Below are 27,484 nucleotides of genomic sequence, written 5' to 3'. Positions count from 1 at the left end.
GAAAAAAATATCGCTTCCGGTAAGCTAGCTAGCTAGCTAGCTAATGTTAGCTGCTGGTTGGTTGGCTAACTAGCGAATGTTAGCCGTTAGCTAACGTTAACGCGTTAACTAGACAAACACAGACATGCAGAGCTCCAAAAACAGAGCAATTCGTGATTTTGTTACTGTAGTAACATCCATGTACCTTTATGGATTGCACGGGGTTGGCATTGGGAGGAAGTCGGGGGGAGGAAGTCCATATATGGTCCATCCGGTCGTTGGGCACAAGACATTACGTCATCACAGGATAACGCGATTGGCTGGCTCAGATCTGTTCAAATCTGAGCCAGCCAATCACGTTGTCCTGCGCTGTTTGGGTGTATAAAAGGCTACCGCACACTGGGGTGGGTGGGGGGAACCAGAGGAGGGGAGAGGAGAGAGGCGGAGAGGGGACCAGAGGAGGGGAGAAGGGAGATGAGAGAGGGGGAGAGGAGAGGAGAGAGGGGAGGAGAGAGGAGAGGGGGAGAGGAGAGGAGAGGAGGGGAGAGGGAGAGGAGAGAGGGGGAGAGGAGGCGAGGAGAGGGGAGAGGGGGAGAGGAGAGGAGGGGAGAAGGGAGAGGAGAGAAGAGGAGAGAGGGGGAGAGGGGAGGAGAGGAGAGGGGGAGAGAAGAGGAGGGGAGAGAGGAGAGGGAGAGGAGAGAGGGGGAGAGGAGAGGAGGGGACCAGAGGAGGGGAGAAGGGAGATGAGAGAGGGGGAGAGGAGAGGAGAGAGGGAGAGGAGAGAGGGAGAGAGAAGAGGAGGGGAGAGAGGAGAGGGGAGGAGAGAGGAGAGGGGGAGAGGAGAGGAGAGGAGGGGAGAGGGAGAGGAGAGAGGGGGAGAGGAGGCGAGGAGAGGGGAGAGAAGAGGAGAGGAGGGGAGAAGGGAGAGGAGAGAAGAGGAGAGAGGGGGAGAGGGGAGGAGAGGAGAGGGGGAGAGAAGAGGAGGGGAGAGAGGAGAGGGAGAGGAGAGAGGGGGAAAGGAGAGGAGGGGAGAGGGGGAGAGGGGACCAGAGGAGGGGAGAAGGGAGATGAGAGAGGGGGAGAGGAGAGGAGAGAGGGAGAGGAGAGAGGGAGAGAGAAGAGGAGGGGAGAGAGAAGAGGAGAGGAGGGGAGAGGGAGAGAGGGGGCCCAGGAGAGGAGGGGAGAGGGGGAGAGGAGAGGAGAGGGGGAGGGGAGAGGAGAGGAGGGGAGAGGAGAGAGGGGGAGGGGGAGAGGAGGAGAGGAGTGGAGAGGGGGAGAGGGGGAGAGGAGAGGAGGAGGGGAGAGGAGAAGAGGAAGGGGGAGGGGGAGAGGAGAAGAGGAGGAGAGGAGGGGAGAGGGGGAAAGGGGAGAGGAGAGGAGGAGAGAGGGGGATAGGAGAGGAGGGGAGGGGGGGAGAGGAGAGAGGGGAGAGGAGAGGAGAGGGGAGAGAAAACTTGTGACAAAAAATGTGACATCATGAGTTTACTTCAGGTGATGGCTGCCGTGTTTGGAGAATTCCCCCCTGTATGCATAAGACCTCATCCAGAGCCAGAACAAGCTTCTTGTAAGTAACACTCAGACACACAGTCAGGCAGTACAGTAAGTCTCCACATTGTGCCAAAACAACATTAGTGCATCTGCCCCACATACAGGTTTGATGCTGATAAGAGAGAAATATGATTCATATCTAGGCCACACCTGCTTCAAGTGTGAGAAGAGGTTCAGCAGTTGTAGATTTAGGTCTGAGAATAAACAAGGCATCCTGTTTATGAAGGAGATACATTATTTATGAATCTGTTGCTTCCAGGTTCACTACAGTTCCACAGACAGGCTGAGGGCTTTTCGGAGACAGATGGGAATTCATACCTGTTTTTGACCAGAGACGACGGTCAACTTTTCCAGCAAGAAAATGAAACCAACTGTTAGCTCTTGGTGTGGTTTGTTTGTTTGTTTGTTTGTTTGTTTGTTTGTTTGTTTGTTTGTTTGTAATAAACTAATCCAAGTAAATTCAAGTTACTGCATTACTTAAAGTAAAGTAATTAAAAAGAAGAAGTAATAACTTTTTTTCTTTTCTTTTTTATTCATTCCAAAGCATACAAGTCAACAAACATCAGTACAGAGAGTATGCCACTTCGATAGAAAAAAACAGAACAAACAAACAAACACGGGTCACGGGTGACGTCACATGGGGACCGGAAGAGGTCAGGTGTAATGCCGGAAGTTTCTTTTGTTGTTGACCAACCATCGGATGTTTTCTGGGCTTGATTTGATAATAATTTCAGTGTTTACGGCTATTTTTGTATCCCATTATCGAAGTGTGTTGGTAACAAGAGACACCACTCCTCCGGTTTGCTTGGGAGGGGGGGTTATTAAAAGCCCAGTCTTACTTCTGGTTGGACCCTGTTCACGTTAACATTCGCTGAGTCTAGCTAGTTAGCGTTAGCTTGTCTCAGCTAACAGCTATCCTTATAGCTGGCTTCAAAAGTCAGCTATTCTGTAAGTTAACTAGCTAAGTCAAAAGAACAGGCTGACGTGTCGTTAAACCATGGCAGTTGTCAACGAAGGTGCCCTGAAGAAAATGCTGAAGGTACCGTTTGAGCTACTTCCAGACGGCGATTGCTAGGCAGCTAACCTAGTTAGCGGAGGCTACCATGATACTAGCTAACAGTTTTTAGATTTCCTGGAAAGGTGTTGCGACTGTTTTCTGACAACGTGTCATTTTAACAGTTGATTCACATCAATAACGTTAAATTACATGTTAAATATTCGTGTTCTGCTTTTTCGTTTGAAATGGCTAGTGTTAGCGAACTGTAACGTTACTCATACTTTAGCTGTTAACGCTGTTAAGTAAAATGATTATGTTCATACAGTACAACAACGGCATTTAATTTCAATTTGCAACATAGTCGAATGTGTCCGAGGGCTGTTTTAGCCTATATCTCCTTTTCAATGATTGCTGTTACCATAGTAAACAGTCAACCACTTCTTATCTTCTGTTCTGTCAAACACTTCCTATCAATTCTTAAGGGCCTTCCTCTTAGTGACACATTGTTTTAGAGTTGCTAACAACTGAAAACCCTGGGCAAAGTTGGAATTTCTATTGAGGAAACAACTGAGTTTATTGCTTGCTCTTATTTACCAACTTTTTCTGATCCTAGTGGCCAAGTGCCAGCTATTATTTCTAACCTGCAAAGATTCTAACTTGTTATTGCCATACTCTTGGTCTGTCATTCTCCAGCAATACAAATACAGAGACCTGACTGTCCGTGAGATAACTAATGTCATCTCCCAGTACAAGGACCTGAAACCGGTCATGGATGCTTATGGTAAAGTTTATTTCATATTTGGATATATAATGTATGTAATCTATCTTTCTAAGATGGGATGTCCTTACTAGCTTGCTTGCTAGTTGTTATGGTTTGTTTTTGTATTCCAGTGTTCAATGATGGCTCCACAAGAGACCTGATGAGTTTGACAGGAACAGTCCCAGTCAGCTACAGAGGTAAGTAAAACGAGTCCAGCAAAAAAAAAAAAAAACGGTTAAATCTTGTGTACCGTAAATTCCGGACTATAAGGCGCACCGGTCTATAAGCCGCACCTTCAAAGGTGACTATTTTTTTCTTCTATAAGCCGCACCGGTCTATAAGCCGCGGGTGTTTTGATGTTTAATTACCATATGTAAGGCTTCGTGCACAGAGGGGATTGTCGGGAAAGAGATGGCTGTTTGGGGAAGCTCCCATTTATTAACATTTCAACAAAACAAAAGTCAGGTCACTAATCCCCAGACAAAATCACACATTGTGAGATGCTTAAAAATCACCATCGGCGGGAGCTGCTGTGCAGCCAAGAACACAAGTGAAATTCGTTCTCTCGTGACCTGTGGTTCTCAACGTGATGGACGATTCACCTTTCTTGTTAACAGTCCTAGTGAGAGGCAGGTCGAACGTCAAAGGCACTTCATCCATATTTATGATCTGCTCCGGTCCGATGGAATATTCCTTGATCTTTCTTTGTGTGAATTCGCCGAAGTTTGTAATTTTCTCCTGGTAGTCGGGAGGGAGTTGCTGACACACAGTCGTCCGCGCCCTGACGGACAGTCCCTTTCGTCTCGGGTTTGTGCATGATCCTTTGCTGCTGCTGCTGTTGTTGTTCCTGTCTCGCTACTGTCTCAGACATGGCTTTCAGGCTCAATCGCCGCCATCGTCGTAACACAGCCAGTTCTCCATCTTTTGAAGCATGATGTTAGATTACAACGAGCTAGTTGTGTGGCTTAGCCTTCCAAAATGTTGCTGTTAGTTTTTTAGAATGTAATACATAGAATTGGGAATGTTACATTCAATTTCATTCAGACTGTCTTACAGGCTCAATCGCTGCCTTTTTCCCCCCGGAGCGAGGGAGGAGGGAGGGAGGGTGTTTTACCGTAGTGGCTGAGAGAGAGTAGTGGCACAGTGCTCCAATCAGGTCGCGAGGCACATTTTTTGCAACATCATCCAATCAGGGTCTCGCTCTCATAATGTCTGTCTTGCTCTCGTTCTGCCTCATACCAACATCCATAGATTTTGGAGGTTCCCGAGTGGCCGTTTGCTGGAAAAATCCATAGATAAGACGCACCGTTATATAAGCCGCAGGGGGCAAAAAAGGCCAAAAAACGGGAAAAAAGCCGCGGCTTATAGTCCGGAATTTACGGTATATATATATATATATATATATATATATATATATATATATATATATATATATATATATATATACATACATACACATATATATTTGTTTAATCTCTCATGCACAATTTTCTTAAGTCCCCATTCATTTCTCACCCTGCTTCACAGCTTTCATTCTGAAAAAGTAATCTTGTTTGTCTCCATTGTCAGGAGTTAGTACAAATATAAAGAATCAATTTTCAGTTTCAAAATACTTTTAAAGTTGTGTTTTATCGGTCACATATTGTTAGCAAATGTATATCAAGAGCTTAGTTAATCAGTTGAAAGAATCACGTTTCCAATAATATGAGGTCAGAACAAAGGGTCAGCTACACAACAGTGCCGCTGCAGTTGATAGGGAATCTGTGACTTGCTCAAGGACACTACAGTAGGGCAGATACTTGCCAATATGGGGCTGGAACCTGGCTTGTCTGATGTCTCTAACGCTACGTTCACACAGGGCACCTACGCCTTGCCTTGCCTCAACCCACGCCTACGCCTACAGAGCTTGAGCTGCGAGTGAACCTATCACACGCTTTTGCGATCACACTGCACGCCTATTGCATGCTGAACCTGACCTGTTACAAGCGCCTCTCCTCTCTCCCGAGTGTTTTTTTTTGTCACGTGTGGTCCCGAATTATCATGGGTAGGTAAAATAAATCAGATATATTTAATGTGCTATTGATGCTGGATATGTATAACCAGGTCTCCTTCTTGGGTGACTGCTGTCATAGAGAAGTGGATGCTGTTGTACTAAGTGGATTAACTTTTCATTGTCCATCTTGCTTCTTTGGTCGCTATTCTCTCTCCTCAAGATTTGTTTACCGACGGGGAGAAAGCCCCACGTTATAGCCACCCGTCAATCACTCTCTCTCTCTCTCTCTCCTCAACATTGTTGTAGTAACACCATTTTATTTAGAAATTCAGTTGACTTTGCCATTTCCCACAGATATTGTTGCGTTTTTCCTTCATGGCTTGACAGAAGAAGTCTGCCTTCACGCGCCTAGTCAGCTTGAAAATAGAACTCACGCCTAAACGATAAAATCGGTGCAGGTCAGGCAAGGCGTGGGTACAGGCAAGGTTCACGCTGAGGCGCCCTGTGTACACAGCCTCATTGACTAAAAAGGACGCCTATTTAAAAGCGTGGGTAAATGCAAGGCATAGGCAAGGCTTGGGTGCCCTGTGTGAACGTAGCCTAACGGTTAGTCTAACCCAGTGATACTCAACTTGCCACATGCCATTTTTTTTTACAGTACACCTGAACGCAACATGCAAAATTCCCGCTGAATAAGTGTCCAAATGTTCATGTCATTCTGGCCAATACTCCACTTCTGTTATAACATTTCAGTCTGGAATATGGAATATCTTTCAATAATCCATGATTTAGCTGCTAAATTGTCAAATACCGCCACCTGCTTGCTACCCAGGCACTTATGTATGTACTTAACCTAACTAACTTAACTATCCGGTGTGCGCAACATTGTCAGACCGACGGGGACACCCCAAAAACCTACAATCTGCTACAGAAAAATGTATATTGTTTGTTTATTAACTGGCCCCTGGCCTTCTATCATTTCACGAAAGTGGCCCCCGGGCAAAGCAAGTTGAGTATCCCTGGTCTAACCACTAGGCCACTACACAAACAAAACAACAGCAACAAAACAATGTGATTGATCTTAAGAGAATATGTATTCCTCCTGTAGGTAACATCTACAACATCCCAGTGTGTCTGTGGTTGCTGGACACATACCCCTACAACCCTCCTATATGTTTCGTCAAGCCTACCAGTGCCATGATGATCAAAACCGGCAAGCACATTGACGCCAATGGCAAGATCTACCTGCCTTACCTACATGAATGGAAGCACGTGAGTGTGATGGCCTTCAATCTCTGGGGATTTGCTGACCACTACATAATACCCCTGTGTTTTAGATGCTGACATGGCTTTTGTAAAACTGGATTAAGTGTTAAAAAATATATAGAAGGCAAATAAATCATAAAGAACAACAATGTAACAACAAGTGCATAGGCCTTCCAAAGAATATGAGCTTTTGGTGTGGTAATGAATGCACCATCCTACTTTAAAGATTTTAGATATGGCCAAATATGAATCCACTGGTTGCACACACAAAAAGGCAGTCATGATGGCCGTACGTTTCATTATGGCTCCATTTGAACTTGTTTGGCCTGGTGATATTGTGAAATGTCTTTCTGTATCTACCAGTCTTTGTTTGTCTAACTTTCTTCTCTCTGCCTGCCACCATGTGTTACAGCCCCAGTCAGACCTGTATGGTCTGATCCAGGTAATGATTGTGGTGTTTGGAGAGGAGCCTCCTGTGTTTTCTCGGCCCACCACACAGGCCCCCTACCAATCCTTCCAAGCTGCTGGACCCCCTAACCGTGAGTGACACAGCTTCTTGTGGTAAACAGAGTGTGATCCAGCATCATTTGGAGATTGTCAAATCGGCCCCATGCTACTTTTCTAGGGTTTAATCCAATCTCACTATGACTACGCCTGTATATCCTGGTACAGTGGTTTAACTAAAAGATCAAAAGGCTTCAAAAAGCTCATCCTTAACTTCAGTCCAAGAATGCACATTAGCCCAATTAATTTTAAAGAGTTGAATTGGATCACCGTTGAAAGTAGAGTTCAACAGTTAAAACTCATCATGGTCTATAAAATATTGTATGACCTTTGTCCAAATTACTTTACTAAATACTTTTTAGTTTGTTCGGGACACTCATAGCTCATAGAGCTAGTGTAGTGGACTTGAAACTACCCAATCTAAAAAGCAAGATGGGGAGAAGTACATTCTTCTATACGTGGGGGGAGGAGTGGAACAAGATCCCTAACTAAATTAAGTCTGCAAATTCTCTGAACGGTTTTAAGAACCTTCTGAAAAAATTCTTGCTGAGTAAGCTAGACTAATGTGCTGAGCCTTTCGTTGAAATGGTTTTTGAACTTGTGTAATGGTTTTTATGCCTCCGCCGGCGATAGCCAGGCTGGAGGCATTATGGATCCGGGTTGTCCGTCCGTCCGTACGCCGTCCGTCCAATGTTCGTTAGCGCGATATCTCAGGAATGCCTTGACGGAATTTCATCAAATTTGTTTCAAACATCGACTTAGACTCAAGGATGATCTGATTAGATTTTGGTGGTCAAAGGTCAAGGTCACTGTGACCTTTCGAACACCATTTTCAAGCTTGTTAACGCGATATCTCAGGAATGCCTTGACGGAATTTCATCAAATTTGCCTCAAACATGAACTTGGACTCAAGGATGAACTGATTCGATTTTGATGGTTAAAGGTCAAAGTTCAAGGTCACTGTGACCTCACACACCCAATTTCCAAGCTCTTTAACGCAACATCTCAGGAGCGCCTTGACGGAATTTCTTCCAATTTGCCTCAAATGGCGATTTGGACTTAAGAATGAACTAATGGCGGAGGCATAAATCCGCGGTGCGGTCGTTCTAGTTGAACTTGTGTTGCTTGTATATCTTGTTTATTTTTATTCTTGATTGATCTGTATTGTTTATTTATTTGATGTTATGTGTTATTGTATGTCCTGTTTTCTAAGACCAGGGACCATGTTGGAAATAAGGTTGCTTTCACATATAAGCTGTTTGGTCCGCTTTAACTGCCAGAGTTTGTTTCCTCGGATAGTGCGCTTCGTTTGGGGTGGTGTGAAAGCGCAAACGAACTCTGTTGCGGAACAAACAAACTAACTGTGGTCTGCTTGAAAACGTGGGTCACTCTCGGTTCGCTTCCAAGTGAACCCTGGCGCGGTTCGTTTGTTGTGTGAAAGCAAACCGGACTAAACACAAGAGCGCCAGTGCATCTGATGCACTCATGCAGTGCATCATGAGTAAAAGACAGTAGAACGTAGAATGGAGCAAAACAAATACTGCGGTGCGCACACACGTGTACTACATTACCTGCACGCCGCGTGACGTACGTCGTCATAACAACAACACATTGTTTCTCAACAGCTTTCTCCTTCGGTACGTAGGCTACTCGTCTCATCTGCAGAATGAAATGTTCAACAGCTTGCTGCCTCATCTGCTGCTCATATTGGGTACATTCTTGTCAAATATTTATTTGATAGTAACACCAGAAATCCCAATATCGCAGGTGGTGTTGCTCCATGTTTTGTGTTTTGCGGATTCACTTGTGTTGTTCAGTCAGCCCTCAGCCAGGCAAGAAGCTGCTGAAGAGGAGAGATTTCCCTTCTCTATTCTGTTCAATAGACGAGTGACAGTTTCGACCACGTGACATTGTTTAGAAAGTTTGGTGTTTGTGACAAATTGCTGTGTGAAAGTGAACCAGACCAAATGAAAATCGCAACAATGTTGCAACTTCACCCCCCGAATCGCACCGAGTCCACCAGCTTATATGTGAAAGCGACCTAAGTGTCCGCACTTTTACATGTTTATCCCTTGGATTTTGTTGTCTTTTATATCCATAATAAAATCAATCAATCAATATGTATTAGTACATATTGTGCTTCATTATCACTGTGTGCTTTAAATGATGCATTTATTTCCTTCGGCACCAGATGGTGCTCACATACCACTATAGCCCATGGGAAAATGAAAGTAAACTTGTGTATGAGAGAGAGTGAGGACACATTTGAAACACATGTCTAAGTTATGATTGTCTCCCTCTCTCTGTCCTCCAGCCTCCTACATGCCAGGTATGCCCGCAGTCTCCCCCTATGGGCCAAATCCCAACCCTGGGTAAGATATACAGTTCACCGCCCTCTCTTTCAGCCAACACACTGCCTCACTATTTTTTTCCCAACAAACCTGTTCTGGCTTGTTTGTCTTGGTGGTTTAGTCAGCAGCGTCTTACACAGGCATATTGATTATTCATTCATACACTAATAAAGCCGGTTCAGTTAAGCGGACAAATAGCCTAAAGGTGAAGATGGATCTCTGGACTGTTTTAGAATGGAAAATATCAAGCGGTAGCTATTTGTTGATTATGTATCCCGTTTGCAGTGGCTATCCAGGATACCAGTACCCAGGGGGGAACTCATATCCAGCCACAGCTGGCCAGGCACACTACCCCACCCAGACCCCAGTCTCCACAGTGGGTATGTACTATGTATTACACCATTGAGCATTCTGGGTGTTGTAGTTCTCTCTTTCATTGGAGACATTTGAAAGTAAAAAAAAAGTATGAAATAAGTAGTATTAAAAAGTAGCACCAAGCTCCAAATAAATCTATTTTAAGTGTTACGGTGTATTGTACATAATATGGTCTCTTGTTAATCCACATAATATATATATATATTTCAGAGCCTGCTTTTTGGTGGTAACATTACAAAGCTACAACCATTTAGATCCCCCTCCATATCATCAGAATGATATTTGACTAGCCTGGTAAACCATCCTGATCACATGAGCTCACATCCTGTTTGGTCCTGTGGATCCGTCTGGCCTCCAGCCTGGCGCAGGCGTGTTCAGGGATTACTAAGTCCACGGACCAATCAGGGACCTACCTTGTAGTTGACAACGTAACCGGCTAATCAGGCACCGCTGGCAAAACAGTAATGGCGGCTCTGCGGCTCCTGAAGCAACGAGTAGTAACATTAACGTCTGTAGAGTTTACCCAGCCGTAAGTACAGTTATTGCAGATATAGACTCAATAACAACAATTAAACAAGAACGAGTGTATGTACCAGTGGAGTTTCTCAGCGGAAAGACGTTTCCGCCGTTCTTCTGAGTGGATTCGGATTTGACTGGATCCGACACTGATTAGCGGAAGGACTGGATTTGGCAATGCTGATTGGCTGAAGGAGTCGTCTGTCAACGCAAGTGCTCCCACACACTGAAATGACTGTGGACGGCTTGGAGTCCAGACTGAAACGTGGAGCGAAACAGAATGCGAGTTCACGTTATCATGGTGGTTTTAACCAGGCTAATATTTGACAAAAGCTTCATTCACTCCAAATAAAACGATACCTGTCCACCTATCCATGGCTTTTAGTCAACCCTGAATTAGGACCCCGTGACCTTTTGACTTGGGCACTCGTGACTTCAGCGGAGCGCTGAACCACCAGTGAAAGGTCGATATTGTAACGAGAGTGGGGGGCATTAAAGGGCAAAGCATGGGATGGAACTGAAGGAACAGGAATAGTGTGCGAAGCCCCCACCCCCTGAAACACACAGCGCTATATTTAGCACAGGAACAGTAACTTCTCACAAAGACAGACCTGTGATCAGTGGAACCATCTGCTGTCCCAGCATCAGCGGTTAGCTGGGGCTTGAACACTGGTCAAGGATCAGTATGTAAGAGAGGTTTTATCCACCTCCTATATTTAGTAAAGGAGGAGAGATGATTTTGCCTCTTAACTCCTCAGTGCTCAAGACTGAATCAACTCTGACATTTACACTGCTGACTTCAGACTGCTCATAGGCTGGCCTCATGTAGACATCCCCCACCAATCTGCTGTCTCAGATAAGACTGACAAAGGGGTTACACAATAGCAAGGATGTAAACTCACAGCTCACACATATTGTCAGTTTGCCCCTGCTAGTGGTTATTAAGTTTAACATTAGCTCAATCAATGTCTTTAGTCTGGGGCTCAAACAGCCATACAGGCCATACAGGTTAGCCAGACAATTAGCAATAGTGCTTGTTTGAGCCAACATCAGCACATGTAGTCAACTTGTCAGTGAGGGTGAAGCACATACTGTACCTCCATCCAGTGCTTGTATCCCCGATTCCCCGGGTGGTGGTCCTCCCTCTGGGTGGTGGTCCTCCCTCTGGGTGGTGGTCCTCCCTCTGGGTGGTTCACTGGGCCAGCTCAAGTGGGAAAGCCATCCCCAAGCCCCAAGCCATCCCCAAGCCATGCCCGACCGGGCAGTACCGACCAGCCCGGTCGGTACTGCTGGCATTGTGCGAGAGCAACTCCACAACCTTGCCCTAAGAGCAACCTGACAGACAACTCACAAACGTAACCGACACTAAAGAATATCTACGGGGGTTGGTTCACGGTTACACTGTAGTTAGGCCAGTGTCTTTGGTTAAGCATCTAGACTAGCTCGTTACACTGTAGTTAGGCCAGTGTCTTTGGTTAAGCATCTAGACTAGCTCGTTACACTGTAGTTAGGCCAGTGTCTTTGGTTAAGCATCTAGACTAGCTCGTTACACTGTAGTTAGGCCAGTGTCTTTGGTTAAGCATCTAGACTAGCTCGTTACACTGTAGTTAGGCCAGTGTCTTTGGTTAAGCATCTAGACTAGCTTGTTACACTGTAGTTAGGCCAGTGTCTTTGGTTAAGCGTCTAGACTAGCTCGTTACACTGTAGTTAGACCAGTGTCTTTGGTTAAGCGTCTAGACTAGCTCGTTACACTGTAGTTAGGCCAGTGTCTTTGGTTAAGCATCTAGACTAGCTCGTTACACTGTAGTTAGGCCAGTGTCTTTGGTTAAGCATCTAGACTAGCTCGTTACACTGTAGTTAGGCCAGTGTCTTTGGTTAAGCATCTAGACTAGCTTGTTACACTGTAGTTAGGCCAGTGTCTTTGGTTAAGCGTCTAGACTAGCTCGTTACACTGTAGTTAGACCAGTGTCTTTGGTTAAGCGTCTAGACTAGCTCGTTACACTGTAGTTAGACCAGTGTCTTTGGTTAAGCGTCTAGACTAGCTCGTTACACTGTAGTTAGACCAGTGTCTTTGGTTAAGCGTCTAGACTAGCTCGGCATTCACGTGGCATGCGACCAAGCTATACACTGCCACACAACTCCCACACAGCTCATCAAAAATTCAGGTCCCCAGTTGTTGTATCGCTATGTCTGATTACAGTATATACTCAAACACAGACCGTGTCTGATTACAGTATATACTCAAACACAGACCGTGTCTGATTACAGTATATACTCAAACACAGACCGTGTCTGATTACAGTATATACTCAAACACAGACCGTGTACATTTTTGCTGTCTCTTCTTCATTTTTTGGCTCTTGTTACCTTCTGTCCAAACTCCTCTCATGTCATCTCCCAACTTCTCTCCTCTTGATCAGGCCCTAGCAGAGACGGCACCATCGGCGAGGACACCATCCGCGCATCTCTGATTTCAGCCGTGAGCGACAAGCTTCGCTGGAGGATGAAGGAGGAGATGGACAGGGCTCAGGCCGAGCTGGACGCCCTGAAGCGAACGGAGGAGGACCTGAAGAAAGGACATCAGAAGCTAGAGGACATGGTCTCACGACTGGACCATGAAGTGGTGAGAGAGATTATTTGTTCCCAAGTTGAAACTGTATTTTATTTAATAAAATTTTTCATTAGCATTTTCTTTTATCATTTGAAGTATTGTTGTGTGTTTATAATCCTGATGGTACATAATCTTCTAGGCCGAGGTGGACAGGAACATCGAGCTGCTGAAGAGGAAGGATGACGAGCTGACCGAGGCCCTGGAGAAGATGGAGAACCAGTCAGAGAACAACGACATCGACGATGTCATCGTGCCCACAGCGCCGCTGTACAAACAGATCCTGAACCTGTATGCCGAGGAGAACGCCATCGAGGACACCATCTTCTACCTGGGAGAGGCTCTGCGCAGGGGCGTCATAGACCTGGAGGTTTTCCTCAAGGTGAACAAACACACCGACAACCAGAAACACACTCGTCAATGTTCCCTTCCAGATTGTGTGCCGTGGTTTCTCTCCTGAAGTGGTTTGACCCTCCTTGACTCTGCTTCTCTTCTCCTGTCACAGCATGTACGCCTTCTGTCCAGGAAGCAGTTCCAGCTTCGTGCCCTGATGCAGAAAGCCCGCAAGACCGCCGGCCTCAGTGACCTGTACTGACCAACACTCACTACCTGGAAACATGCATATCTGGCTCTCATCTCCCCTCTCTTGTACGCTTTCTATCTCTCTCCCCCTTTCTCTCCCTCTCTTTTAATCCCATCTTTCATATCTCTCCATGAATCCAGATCTCCCTCTCCCTATTTCAATCTTGCCAGCCCGACACTCCTCCTTTGGTTCTCAGTGAAATCCTCTTTTTACCTGCCACTGCATAACTTGCGAGGCAGAAGTCTGAGTAAAGAGAATCTGTTTGAAAGAATTTGAAATGGCAACATATGAAGAAATGCTTAATGCTTATAAATGCTCTTTGCCCCCTATGATGGGGCATACGTAAGGCATCGATTATATTGATAGTGGCCGGCCAAAAAGTGACCCAAAACCCCTATTTCGGTTAGGTGATGATAACAACCCCACCCTGTAAAAACAAAAAACTCAGTTACGGAAACTACGAAAATATATAAAGAAATGGCCACAGTTTTAGTATGGCGTCATTTCTCGTCATACCAACTACTAATTTATTTGAAATTGTTATGCAGTAACAGTTGTGAGACATGACACCATTGCTATGCCTTTACTTTTGCCAAGTCCAAAAACAAAAAAAAAGTGCACCAAGCTTGTGTAAAAAGCACTATCTCCATGCTATGTACCAGGTACTTATGTTTGACACAAAACATGCTTACTCTCATGCCATATTGGCAGAAGTGAGGTGTGAGTCTATGCTGTCTTTTTGTGACAATTGTGGAGAGACAGAGTCGTCATACGGAGAGCAATGGCGTCTACCTGTGTGTGTTGTGTGCTGCACTCTACTGTAGCTTACAGACTCTTGGCAATCTGTCTGTCAGGCAACATCATTTGGCTAGTAAGCACAAATAGTTGGGGGGGCTAAGTTTGTAGAGAGCCCCTTAGCTCTGAGCACCTCATAATGCAAAGGTTATGCTCTGATATAAATACCCAGAGCAACCTTTCAGTATGGACAGGGCTTCAACCTTTCAGTATGGACAGGGCTTCAACCTTAGGATGGAATGCTCTATGAGGTCCAGGTCTTGTTCAGTAAGATGGATCACTTTTCATGGAGAAGAGGTGATGATGATCATGGACCTGGAACTGTTTGTTCAGTCTCTTGTTTGGGTCCTCTACTTAACACAACCTTGGCACTGTTGTGAGAATTTTACTGTTTACCTTAAATAACTTCAATCTACTATTAGCAAAGAGTTGTAAAAAAGAAAACAAAGGAATCGCGGTGCCATGGTCAAGAATACCGTAACATCCTCGTCACAGGATCCTATAGGCAAAATGTCCCCGCTAAAGGCCCTCCCATAGAATTACTAGGAAGTCATGACATGGGCACTAATACTGCCCCCTGCCTACAGGGAGGACTAATAGCAGGCTAAACTACTCAAATCTCCTTACAGGTCTGCTGCGGGCCCACACTTTTTCTCTTTTCCCCTTCCCTCCATATCTCTCTTGATGATGGTGTGAATGAGTTTTTCATTGCAGGTCAGCTGCTCAGGTCGACCCTCCAGTCTGACGTCTAGGCTGAGTCAATCAGTCAATCTTGTACAGTAGTTATGCTCTCTAACCCCTGTACAGTGTCTCTGTTTAATGTAGGATGACAGTCTACACATACTTTATTCAAAAGTATAACAAATGAAATTATATTATTTTTTTCCTTTTCTTTACTTTCTCTGTATTTCTCCTTTTACTGTACACTCCCACATTCTCAGGCCTTCTGAGATTTTGAATTTTCCAGTAAACATAAGTGAACTTGTGAATAAGTAAGGAGGGTCATAGGGTACAACAAATTAACTATTGTACTAATCAAAAAGTTAAGTTATGTCAAGTTTGCAAACAGGTCTCGTTTAAATTAGCTTTTTACTAAATGCACTTTGAATTGTATGATAGTATATCTACTGTTGTTTTTCTCTTTGGTTTCCAACCGTAGACCACCTGTTATTTTATATCTGTAGATGTATGTAAATCAGGACTATTAAAAGGAATCTGATTTGATGCTAATGATGCTTATTTCTTTGTGACGGTCATTTGGATGGATTAATAGCATTCCCATCATGTGCTCACCCATACAGACACCAAACCTTGACATAATTATGTCAAACTAGCCAACTTTTTGTTTGCTGTTGTAGTTGTTTCACCTTGCATGCCATGGTGTGCCAGGTACAGACACACCAAACCACATATTTTAAGCTTAGTTTGTCTTTACTTTTGCAGTTTCAACTTGGATGGAGTGCCAGATGGGTGGGGTTTTCCTGTGTTAGTTATAGGTGCACTGGGGCAAAGTGCTACAAAAGAAATTGACTTTCAAATATTGAATTAACTTTCTGGCAGTGTTGTGTCACAAAGCCCGCCTGTCTGAAACCTAAACAGACAAACATTTGCAAAATGTTTTTGAACAAGCTCTCACACAGTGGTTAGGTTTCACTGAGCATACACATGTTTTATGAATCGTGGTATAGACATGTTGGCTTTGCTTTGATCTCACATCTATAGAAGCTAGTGACCGCAACTTGAACCCCTGCATCAAAAGCTCTAATCTGCCTTGTGTGTGAACTCCTCGCTGTGCAACCAGAGCAGCTGAGTCAGCCGCATTGGAAACAAACTGACAAACACAGGAAAGAACAAAGGGGCAACTTGTATCATCCTGGTAGATTTATTTGATGTTGGAGCAATATCCAGCTGCCACGACAGTTGCAGTGTGTCATTAGGTCAGGTGATCATGTTGGTCATGTCTAATCGTTTGATTTTTCTTATTAAAATTGAACTTTTGTGTAACACTTATATAATACTACATAAGAGGTGGAGAAAATTAAATAAATAATAAAAAAAACTTTGAAGATATTTAAGGTGTGCAGACAAACAGAACACCATCTTCAGGATTGTCACCTTCAGTCATGGTTCATAACCTGGCCTTAGGTTATGATCCCAGCTGACCCTTTCCCGTTGGTTCTCCGTTATCCATTTGTTGAGTTTGTGGCATTAGCGCTTTTTAATTCCTTCAGATATATACTTTATAACTTAATGCTACTTTGATCAAACTTGCTTTCCACAGAGGTTCTTCTGTCAGTGCACTTGTGGTTAATTTGGTAAACAAAAGGCTTTGATGCCAGCCAACCTGTGGATGTAGGGTTGTGTTTATGGAGTAAGGTACTTTGGTGTCACAGGTTATTGGCCCAGTGATATCCTGCAGTGTTGTATGGCTTGGGGCGAAAAGGAGACTGGAATGTCTCCATTGTATTCTCCAAACAAAAAAGAAACAGAGCTTGCCAAGTGGAAACAACCAACAGGGAACAATCACTGAATACTTGATCAATATAAACTACATACAAGGAGTGTACGCAAGACAAGCAGTAACAATACACAATAATATACAGTACATCAACATGTGTACGCACAATTTACACCATTATGCAGAGGCATTACAATCTTTTTGTATAGACAGGACAATGGACAAAAACTCCCTCCCTTCAACAGAGAAACAGGTTTGAAGTCTGCTTCAGAGAATTCAGTCATGGAGGGGGGGGGGGGGGGGGGGGAGGAAGCAAAGGAAAATGACCCCTGCACCTGAATATCTACTGAGCATCTGAAGCTAATATCCAGCTTCCATTGGTTTAGACACCCGGCCTGTTAACATATTCAGAGGTCTCATTCGGGCGTCACTGTGAGGGACACAGGAGGTACATGAGGAGGGTCTCGGGGCGGGTTGGGTTGGGGGAATCACAGGGTGAGCTCCTTCTGGACGCCCCACAGGGTCTCCGCGCTCTTCACCAGCTGCTGCTCCTCGTCGGGCTTCAGCGTCATGTGGATGACGTCTGTCAAGCCGCTGTTGCCCAGGACACAGGGGACACTCAGGAACACCTCATCCTTCACTCCGTGCATGCCCTGAGACACGGAGACAGGAGGGACAGAGAGGGAGAAGCATTGAGTCAATGCTGGGCAGCTACAGAATGTCTGTGTATCAGTTCTGTTCTGTTTATAGCCCCTTATCACACACGCATGTCTCAAAGGCCTTTTACATAGCATCATCACAGTAGACTACATAATATATATCTCTGTGTATGTAACATAGGTTACATAAAACATAATACTGTACATGCTACACATTTTTTTACAAGATTATATACATTGAGATACTACACAAACACAGCATATCTTTAGACTGTGAGAGGAAACAGGAGCACCCAGAGGAAACCCAAGCAAGGTTGGGGGGAGAACATGCAAACTCCACACAGAAATGACTGGGGTGGGGATTCAAACCCACAACCTTCTTGCTGTGAGGCAACAGTGCTAACCCACTGCATTGCCTTGCCACCCATGTATCTTCAGCTTAGCGCTGGCAAACAGTGAGGCTTGTGTGGTCCATCTCCTCACCTGGACCAGGGTGGACACAGGGTGCACCTTGTGCAGGTTCTTCAGGATGCTTTCTATCAGGTCAGCCACAGACATGCCGATGGCCCAGGATGTGTAGCCCTTCAGCCTGATCACCTCATAGGCACTGGGGCACAGGCACAGACACAGACACAGACACAGACACAGGCACAGACACAGACACAGACACAGACACAGACACAGAGTAAAGGTTATGTTCTTTTCAACTTTGACCTAGTTACCAGGCGCTGATCTTTCATGAGCGCAACCACTAGTCGCCAAGCAACAGCTACTGCTGCTCTCCGCTCTACCTCGCGGTGAGAGACGAGAACATCGCTTATCATGTGAAGGCAACTTTACGCACCATAGACTCACAGCAGTCACTCATTGTGGAAATGTAGAGTCTCTCCATACTTCTGCCTGCACCGTGGCTGCTGCATTACATCGCTGGCTTACTGGGGGAAACTAAGCAGGGTTGACTCTGGTTAGTCCTTGGATGGGAGACCATGGGGCTGGAATAGGTTTTTGGAGGACCAGTAGGAGGTGCTCTTCCCCCCTCTCATGAACAATCTCACCATCCCCAATGCCCCAGGGCAGAGACAGGAACTCTGTGCTGTGAGTGAGCGCCGTCCTTCGGCTGTTAAACTGACATACTGACTCTCTTTGGCCATTAAAAATCCCATCGGCACTCTTTGCAAGAGTAGGGGTGTAACCCCGGTGCCCTGGGGGGTGTAACCCCGGTGCCCTGGGGGGTGTAACCCCGGTGCCCTGGGGGGTGTAACCCCGGTGCCCTGGGGGGTGTAACCCCGGTGCCCTGGGGGGTGTAACCCCGGTGCCCTGGCTAAATTCCCACACAGGCCTTCCTTCCATCATGACCACCTAATCATCCCTCGTTATCTAATTTGTCTCTTTCAGTCCTCCTCAACTCTTCACCATGATAGCTGACGAGTGGTGAACGTTCTGGAGCAAACCGGCTCCATCACCCAGGTGGGTGCTACACATCGGTGGTAGACGAGTTGAGCCCAAGCCCTTCAACACAGTGGGGCACTGTGTACATGTCACTGCTTGTCTTTTGGCTTACAGCCCTGGTCAAAATTCCTCACCAGCTCTGCTCAACTCCATTGGATTCAATTGTGCTTTTTGGGATTTGTGGCTGTTGTGGCTGTAGGTCATTGAACTGTAAAGATTTGTTTGAATGAAACATATTCTTTATGGTTCCCAGCTGGACAGATGTTTGAATGCACATGGCTGATTGCTGTGCAGATCAGCTGGTCGTTGGGTGAAACAGTGAACAGTGTGGTTTGCCGTTTATTTCTCGTCAGACTTGGCTTAAGGTTCTTGCTAGAGGAATCATTTCTACTTGGTCGATTTCCGGAGGTATTTAAGTTGTCGGTGGCTCACTGGACAATAACTTCTGCGAGAACAAAAGTGTGTGGGGGTCAACTCACCCATCAACCACCTGCTTGTGGACATCCTTCCAGTTCTCGCTGTCGCCCTCACCGCCCATCTGTGGGTTCAGGCCCTGGAGGGGAACGCCAGCAACGTTCACACCGCTCCACACGGGCACTGAGAGAGGGCGGGAGAGAGAGAGAGAGAGAATAGTGATAAGTCACACCCCGAAACAAACGGACATATCTATAGATAAACCGATGGTTATGAGTCTGAGTTGCATACCGCTGGAGTCTCCGTGCTCTCCGACGATCCAGCCGTGGCAGCTGGAAGGGTGGAGGTGCAGCTTCTCTCCCATGAGGTGGCGGAAACGGGCCGAGTCCAGGTTGGTGCCGGAGCCGATGACGCGGTGACGGGGGAAGCCGCTCAGCTTCCACGCAACGTAGGTCAGGATGTCCACTGGGAGGGTAGAGAAGGAGTAAGGATAAGCATTGAAAATGGTTTGATCTTTGTCGTTTATCCACATAAACATTTACAAAAGGTATTAGATTCACTTTTTCAAGATACATCACGCCTTCTGCCCTCATCTCCCTCTTTCTCTCATGCACCCGTCCCTCTTGTCTCACCTGGGTTGGAGACCACCAGTATGATTGCGTTGGGGCTGTACTTGACGATGTTGGGGATGACGAACTTGAAGATGTTGACATTGCGCTGCACCAGATTGAGGCGGCTCTCTCCCTCCTGCTGGCGGGCTCCAGCGGTGACCACCACCACCTTGGAGTTGGCTGTCACACTGTAGTCTGGCAAGTGGTACGATACGGGGAGATGCTCCGTTAAAGCGACAAGACTCAGGCGGGAGTATCATATCGGAATGAAAATTAATTTGTGATATATTGTAGTTATTTCCTAATTATAATTATATTATAATATGGTGGATATTCTCACCCTTGTCGGCCACAATCTTGTGTGTCTTGAGGAAGAGGGATCCATGTTGCAGGTCCATGGCCTCACCCTTCAACTTGTCCTCCATCACATCAACCAGGGCCAGCTCATCACACAGGTCCTGATCAACAAATATACTATCACCATACCATACACAGTATATAGACCGTTTCACCGGAAGTCTGTTGCTAGGGAACAGTTTGTTTCTGTTTATCTCATTTAGTTTATTTCCTGTCAGTTCTTGTATTCGCTAATTTAGCAACAGGAAATAAGCTAGAGGCAAGTTAGAATGTTTATGTTGCTCACATTACGTCTAAAAGTTAGATGAATCCACACTGAGGCTTATTGAAAGTGTCTAACCTGGTCATTTCTTTCAGTGAATAACAGATATAAAGGAAAAGAACAACACACCAACAACCTCAGGCTCGCCCTACTCAGCAAACTTAATACCAAGATCTGTGACTTAGCTTTCTCTGTGATTTTTGTTCCCCCGACAGCCAAACTGTTCTGAATGGGCCAGGACGGTGCCAGCTGCCAGGGGAATGCTACTCCAGGACGGTGCCAGGGGAATGCTACTCCAGGACGGTGTCCAGTTCTGTGCCATGGAGAAGTAGCCAGGTATTCATTCCAGCCAAACAATAGAGAAGTACTACTAACGTCAAATTTGCAATCACAGCGGTTGTGGTTGCAATGAAAACCTGCACTCTTCCATGGCACAGGACTGGACACTACTGGCTGAGGGGAGACATTGACTGGAATGGGCGCAGGAAACCTTTCCCAGATTCTTCTTTTATCAAAACCATAAGCGGTCATTTCCCTGACTGGAACTGAAGGCTATGTGAATGCAGCCCGTGCAGGTTTGGTCTTGCTGCCATTCAAAAATGCTAGAGAGGTGCTGATCTGGATTTGCTTACTCCAATCATGGATGTCAGAGTTCCTTCTGCTCAAGAAACATCTCTTATCCCCAGCCATAAGTTCCCTTTTGTTCACCCATGGGTATCACCTATTTTACCCACCGGCCTTGAAGCCAATCTACTTCTCACCCCTTTCATCCCTTCTAGTCTTATCTTTACTGACATACAAGAAACCAAACAGCCATGATGCAAATCATTCTTCACTTTTTTCCCCCCTGCCACCCCTTCCCATACTTCTTTGTGTCTCACCTTGAGCAGGACGCTGATGGCGGAGGCCATGCCCACCATGCCGATGCCCACCACGGTCACCTTCTTGGTGCTGCCAACAGGCTCCTCCTTCATCACATGGTGAATCAGCTTCTCCTTGGTGGTCATCTGAAGAAGAGAAGGAGAGGTGTGAGAGAGAAGTATGGAGGAAAAGCCAGTTTGAATGTGGCGCTAACAGGCCCCCACACGTACGTGACTGCTGCCTCGTCACTTTCACTTTCACTTCCACTAACGTTGCACAATGGAAAGGTTTCTCCTGCCATGACACCACCACAAGGCTTCTATCTAACAGGCTTCCCACGCTGTTTCAATTATGGGGGCGGGGGGGGGGGGGGGGGGGGGGTCATGATCCATGACCCCTTTTCAAATTCTCATAACCAGCAGCTATACTAGCTTTAAGCATTAATTTCCCCCCCCTCCCCAATTGTACTTGGCCAATTCCCCTTGCTGTCCCAAGGTTGTTGCTCCACCCCCTCTGCCAATCTGGGGAGAGTTGTAGACTAGCACATGCTTCCTCCGATACATGTGCAGTTGCCAGCCACCTCTTTTCACCTGACAGTGAGGAGTTTCACTCCCCCATTTCCCCTCCCCCCCAAACAGGCGCCCCGACTGACCAGAGGAGGCGCATAGTGCAGCAACCAGGACACATACCCTTAATTCGGCTTTCCCCCGGCAGACACGGGCCATTGTGCCTGTATGGACGCCCGACCAAGCCAGAGGCAACACGGGGCACGAACCTGTGGCCCTTGTGTTGGTAGGCAGGGAATCTAACCTGTGGCCCTTGTGTTGGTAGGCAGGGAATTTAACCTGCGGCCCTTGTGTTGGTAGGCAGGGAATCTAACCTGCGGCCCTTGTGTTGGTAGGCAGGGAATCTAACCTGCGGCCCTTGTGTTGGTAGGCAGGGAATCTAACCTGCGGCCCTTGTGTTGGTAGGCAGGGAATCTAACCTGTGGCCCTTGTGTTGGTAGGCAGGGAATCTAACCTGCGGCCCTTGTGTTGGTAGGCAGGGAATTTACTGTTGGACTACACGGGCATCTTCACATTAGTTTGTTTTTACTTTAGAATCAAGGATTATATTATTTTAACTGAAGAAAAAAGCACTGCAGCCTTTTGTGACATTTGACAGTATTACATAAAAAAAGTAATAATAATAATTAACCTAACAACAAATAAAATGTAATAACTTTTCCCAAAATGTTCCTCCCTTTTACCATAACTTCTCCAGGCCTGTAAAATACAATTTTTTAAATCCCATGACTTTTCCAGGTTTTCCAGCAGTGTGGAAACCTGTTTCTACCAAGAGGGTTTACACAAAGTTCAAGCTTCACATCATTCATATACACAGCAGCATCCTTTTCATGTAGATTTACATAAATGGTTTACAGACAGGAGGCTGGCCAGCCTGACTTATCACTTCCTTTGCAGCCTTTGCAGCGCCCCTGGGTCTCCATGGAAACCACTGCCTGGCTAAGCACTGCAGCCTGCTGCCGTGCGGCTAGACTACCGTGCGGCAAACACCATCCCCCGATGGCGTCACGCGGTACTATTTATACTTCCTGGTTGAGCAGACATGAAGGCTCATGGGCTGGTATGACTAGGCTGGTGCTGCTGTGGGATGTGGACACAAGGATCACTAATACCCTACTATTTAACACCACTTCTGACTTAGCACACAATAGTGGGCTATGTGAAGTGGGACAGTTACACACACCCAATATTGTTATTCAATTAACACTTTGCAATAAGGGTCACTAAATTAACGGTTAGTTAATGCTTATTAAGAATGAAGAAGCATTACTTAAGAATAATAGTGACCCTTATTGTAAAGTGTTACCCAATTCTCCCATACCAGATCTGACCCCTAGGTTCCCAAACTTTTCAGACCCCGAGCCCCAAAATAACATTGCCAGAGGCTCGCGACCCCCACTATCCCTGGAGGTGGTTGAAGCATACAAACATTTGTGTGCAAAACAAACACAACATAACAATTATGGTTAAAACATGCTCTTTTGAAACATTTTTAAATTGCATTTCACACATTTTGCAGTTCACACACATTCTTTAGGCCAATTTCACACATTCTGGAAATCCTCTCGCGACCCACCCAGTGGTGTTCCGTGACCCCCTGGGGGGAACCACTGCCCTAGGTCAGCTGCACTAATAGAACCACTGCCCTAGGTGAGCTGCACTAATAGAACCACTGCCCTAGGTGAGCTGCACTAATAGAACCACTGCCCTAGGTGAGCTGCACTAATAGAACCACTGCCCTAGGTCAGCTGCACTAATAGAACCACTGCCCTAGGTGAGCTGCACTAATAGAACCACTGCCCTAGGTCAGCTGCACTAATAGAACCACTGCCCTAGGTGAGCTGCACTAATAGAACCACTGCCCTAGGTGAGCTGCACTAAGAGACAACATAGCAACATAGGTTCAATAATGTAGCTGGTTCCTTCCTCCGTTAGCATCACAAGCAGGATTAGTACTAGTAGATGAAAGAATGCAATGCTGTTACAGAGGGAGATGGGGCTTTTGTGACAAGCTGTGGTTTACATGAAATTCCGGGGACCTAACTGCCTGTTACCAACACATGTACAACTAGTGGACAAACTAAAAAGTTCCATGTGTGAACCTTTCCTTCCACGCCAGAGTGATCATATCTCCCAGCACACTATGACATTTACTTTCCTAAAACCAGCAGCTCAGTGAGGACCCATGATGGGGTGTCAAGTATCATGGCTGAGTTTCAGTACAGGCCTAAGGCTTTCGTACTCTGTAGCAGGCGACTATGAATGAATCCTATTTCATTCTGAATCTGCACTACTCCAAAAGCAGACAGCGGCACACACACAGTCACAGATATTTGATAACTGGACTTCAGACCATGTGGCTTTATAAAGTAGCCAATTGTTGTCGAAATGCCACCTGCCAGTGGAATTTTATCAACAGGAAAAACTGGACTGTCTCAACAAGCACTTTCATTGCTTAACTTGGAATTGGACAGACAGACAGACAGACAGACAGACAGACAGACAGACAGACAGACGATGGATAGATAGATAGATAGATAGATAGATAGATAGATAGATAGATAGATAGATAGATAGATAGATAGATAGATAGATAGATAGATAGATGGATGGATGGATGGATGGATGAATGAAGCATGAGTTTGGGGGTGGGCAATTCTTTTTCCTGGGGGGCCCAGATTGTTGTCGGGGGGCCAAAAAAATATTGTCATGCCGTAACCTCTAATTTGATCAATACATTCAATTATAGAAAACATACTGTGCACCTATTCTTCAGTATTTATTATATTGGAAACCACTCAAAACAGCCAATTTAGGTAATCTTATTTGATTATTTTGGCTTCATAAGTAAAATGGTGTGGTTTGCCTTAGACCTCCTGGGCCAGGCACAGAACCATCATGGGGGCCGGTTTTGGGCCCCCAGGGCGCATCATGCCCAGGTCTGGGAGGAACAGTAGTGTGTGGAACAGTAGAGGAGAATGGGCTCAATGATGCTCCTGTACAAGATGGGGGGTGGGGTGACTTAAATCTCATCGGATTGGAGCCATTAGAGCCATCCAATAGCCTACTAGGCGAGATATCCACAGTCCACAAGAGCATTTCAATTATGGAAATAGTTTAAGTCAGATTTATAATTGGATCAACAGTTGCATTAACTTGTCTAGCTTATAAAATTGACCATCCATCACACCAAGCGCTGCTTCCTGATAATGTAGCATTTGAACTACAGCTACCAAAATGCATTGCAGTTCCCAGCTGTTTGTGCCAAGTCTACTAGGCTCTAACTGGTCAGTGGAGTGAATATGTAATCTATTTATTGTAACATTGTGATTGTGAATCAGATCAAACAGAGGCATACAGGCTACTAATTCGTGGTAAGAATTTTTCATAGGTCTCAATGACCATATCCCATAAAATTTACAAATTGACAGGTTGTCTTTATAGCCTAGGCTACCACTTTAAACCCATTCACCATGAACACTGCTGCAGCCTGCAACAAGTATGAAACTCGGGTCTACATCCTGTTGCCTGCCTTACTCAAATGTTTCGCCAAAAACATCCTTTATTACACAATTCAACTGCCATTATGTGCATTGTGCAATCGAAACTAAAGGGTTTCTCGCCCAGGTCCAACTCTAACTAACCCATATAGCTCAATGTGGCTCAATGTAAAACCCATCCATCACTTCCATTCGACAGTATCGATCATAGCGACACGCCCCTCTTCACATCCACATCATCTCTAGTCAAGTCGTGCCACTGCCTGCCACATTATTATTTCATCACTTTATAGCCTACTAGAATGTCACGACAGTCTAATTATTTCTTAGGCTTAATACATTTGTCATAGCACAGGATATCTTACCTTGAGGCGTTAGTTACAGTGACGTGGAAACACGTTGAGATGTGGAATGTGTCACCGGCTGGGCTCTGGGTGCAGCTCTTCCGCAGCAGTGGTGCGGAGGTGGGCTGTCTCCCGGTATTTAAAGAGAGCGGTAGAGCGACGCTACGTGCGAGGGTGGGAGTAGGCTAGGCTAGGGAGGATCTCCGTGTTCGTGTTGTATGTCACGTCCGTCACGTCCATACGAGGGGACGTCATCGCCGTGGCCCAAGATGATGCGGTACTAGTCTGTGCGCATCCTGTGTGTGGTAACCACACCATACTTCCATTATAGGCAAGCTACTGTTAGGCTAAAGAAAAGTGTGGAAAAGACAGGCTATAAGGCAAATATACGATGTTCTCAATATTAGAAGCCTTCCCACTCATTGCAACCAATAATTTATAATTTAATGACGCTTCTGAGTCAGTGCTCTATAGGCATTAACTAAATGATCAGCTTTACATTCGATGTGTCATAGAGATGAATGCCTAGCTGAAGTTGTTTAGTCCAACAAAAGTAACACGTTTTTTTATTCTTTTTTTTCACATGCTGTTCATAGAAGACAAACCACCTACATGAAATGTAGCAGAGGGATGTATGTACTGAGGAAGCAGAAGCATGCACTCAGGAACTTGGATCCAACAGCATCTCAGTGGCTCCCTCTCCTGTCTGGTTTTAATTATTGCAGTCGAGGCAGTCACGATTGTGACCTCATCATGCCTAATTTTGTGTGTGTGTGTGTGTGTGTGTGTGTGTGTGTGTGTGTGTGTGTGTGTGTGTGTGTGTGTGTGTGTGTGTGTGTGTGTGTGTGTGTGTGTGTGTGTGTGTGTGTGTGTGTGTGTGTGTGTGTGTGTGTGTGTGTGTGTGTGTGTGTGTGTGTGTGTGTGTGTGTGTGTGTGTGTGTGTGTGTGTGTGTGTGTGTGTTTCAGAATCAACATGAATGTATAATAGTTATTATTCACAATGATTACTAATAGTTAAATAGATTTTGTTTTTAACAGAAACAGCAACATTATTAACCCAACTAAAATAACAATAATATATAAATAAACAAAAAATAAACAATAATAAATACATCTATCAATAAGAAATCAAATAAATAATGGTTTGGGTCCCATTGGGTTAATGGTGCATATAGTTCTATTTTATTCTTCATCAATGCATTATAAATAGGGGCTATACTAAATGGCCGGACAAAACCTACTTGCTGTGATTAGCAATGAATGACTTGTCATAATTATGACTTATCATAATTTGTGGTATTTCCAGCCTCCTCAGACATCAGTAGGCTATAATATTAGGCTACTAAAATATTATTCCTAGAGGAGTTTACAAGGGATTTACTTTCTAGAGTTGATCAACTAAGTACTACAATCATTTTCTGTGAGGATTATTCAGATAGAAATGCAGCATGCGAGCAAGACAGTCCATGTCTGCAGAGAGAGAGAGAGAGGGAGAGAGAGAGAGAGAGAGAGAGAGAGAGAGGGAGAGAGAGAGAGAGAGAGAGAGAGAGAGAGAGAGAGAGTTTCAGCACCTTGGACAGCAGTATTTTCCAACTCAACTGCTACATCAGCAGCGATGGGATGCATGGACCCCTGCTGCTCACTTCACCATCTGAAAAAAAACAAGCAAGCTACTTCAAGGCAGTTTTCAAGCAAGCCTGTGTGGACAATATCGTCGAATTGCCGCGC

At 45.4% G+C, this 27,484-nt stretch overlaps 2 protein-coding genes across 2 annotated transcripts; one reads left to right on the top strand and one right to left on the bottom strand.

Moving 5' to 3' along the window:
• The first annotated feature begins 2,223 nt into the window (after window positions 1-2,223).
• On the top strand, window positions 2,224-15,492 carry tsg101a (tumor susceptibility 101a). The gene is made up of 10 exons (XM_083654427.1): window positions 2,224-2,566; window positions 3,218-3,305; window positions 3,416-3,481; window positions 6,386-6,549; window positions 6,956-7,082; window positions 9,362-9,419; window positions 9,684-9,778; window positions 12,710-12,912; window positions 13,040-13,279; window positions 13,403-15,492. Exons 1-10 carry the CDS (start codon window positions 2,525-2,527, stop codon window positions 13,490-13,492), a joined length of 1,173 nt encoding a protein of 390 aa, XP_083510553.1. The 5' UTR covers window positions 2,224-2,524; the 3' UTR covers window positions 13,493-15,492.
• Window positions 15,493-16,147: 655 nt separating this feature from the next.
• Window positions 16,148-25,928, bottom strand: ldha (lactate dehydrogenase A4). The gene is made up of 8 exons (XM_083655110.1): window positions 25,778-25,928; window positions 21,367-21,492; window positions 20,207-20,324; window positions 19,888-20,061; window positions 19,547-19,720; window positions 19,321-19,438; window positions 17,876-17,999; window positions 16,148-17,386 (listed from the first exon to the last, which is right to left on the bottom strand). The coding sequence occupies exons 2-8, from the start codon at window positions 21,490-21,492 to the stop codon at window positions 17,222-17,224; spliced, it is 999 nt and encodes a 332-aa protein (XP_083511236.1). The 5' UTR covers window positions 25,778-25,928; the 3' UTR covers window positions 16,148-17,221.
• Between the last annotated feature and the right edge of the window lie 1,556 nt (window positions 25,929-27,484).

This window comes from Poromitra crassiceps (assembly GCF_964638095.1).
Source record: "Poromitra crassiceps genome assembly, chromosome: 18".
Lineage (NCBI taxonomy): Eukaryota > Metazoa > Chordata > Actinopteri > Beryciformes > Melamphaidae > Poromitra > Poromitra crassiceps.
This window is presented reverse-complemented; position numbering and strand designations above follow the sequence as displayed.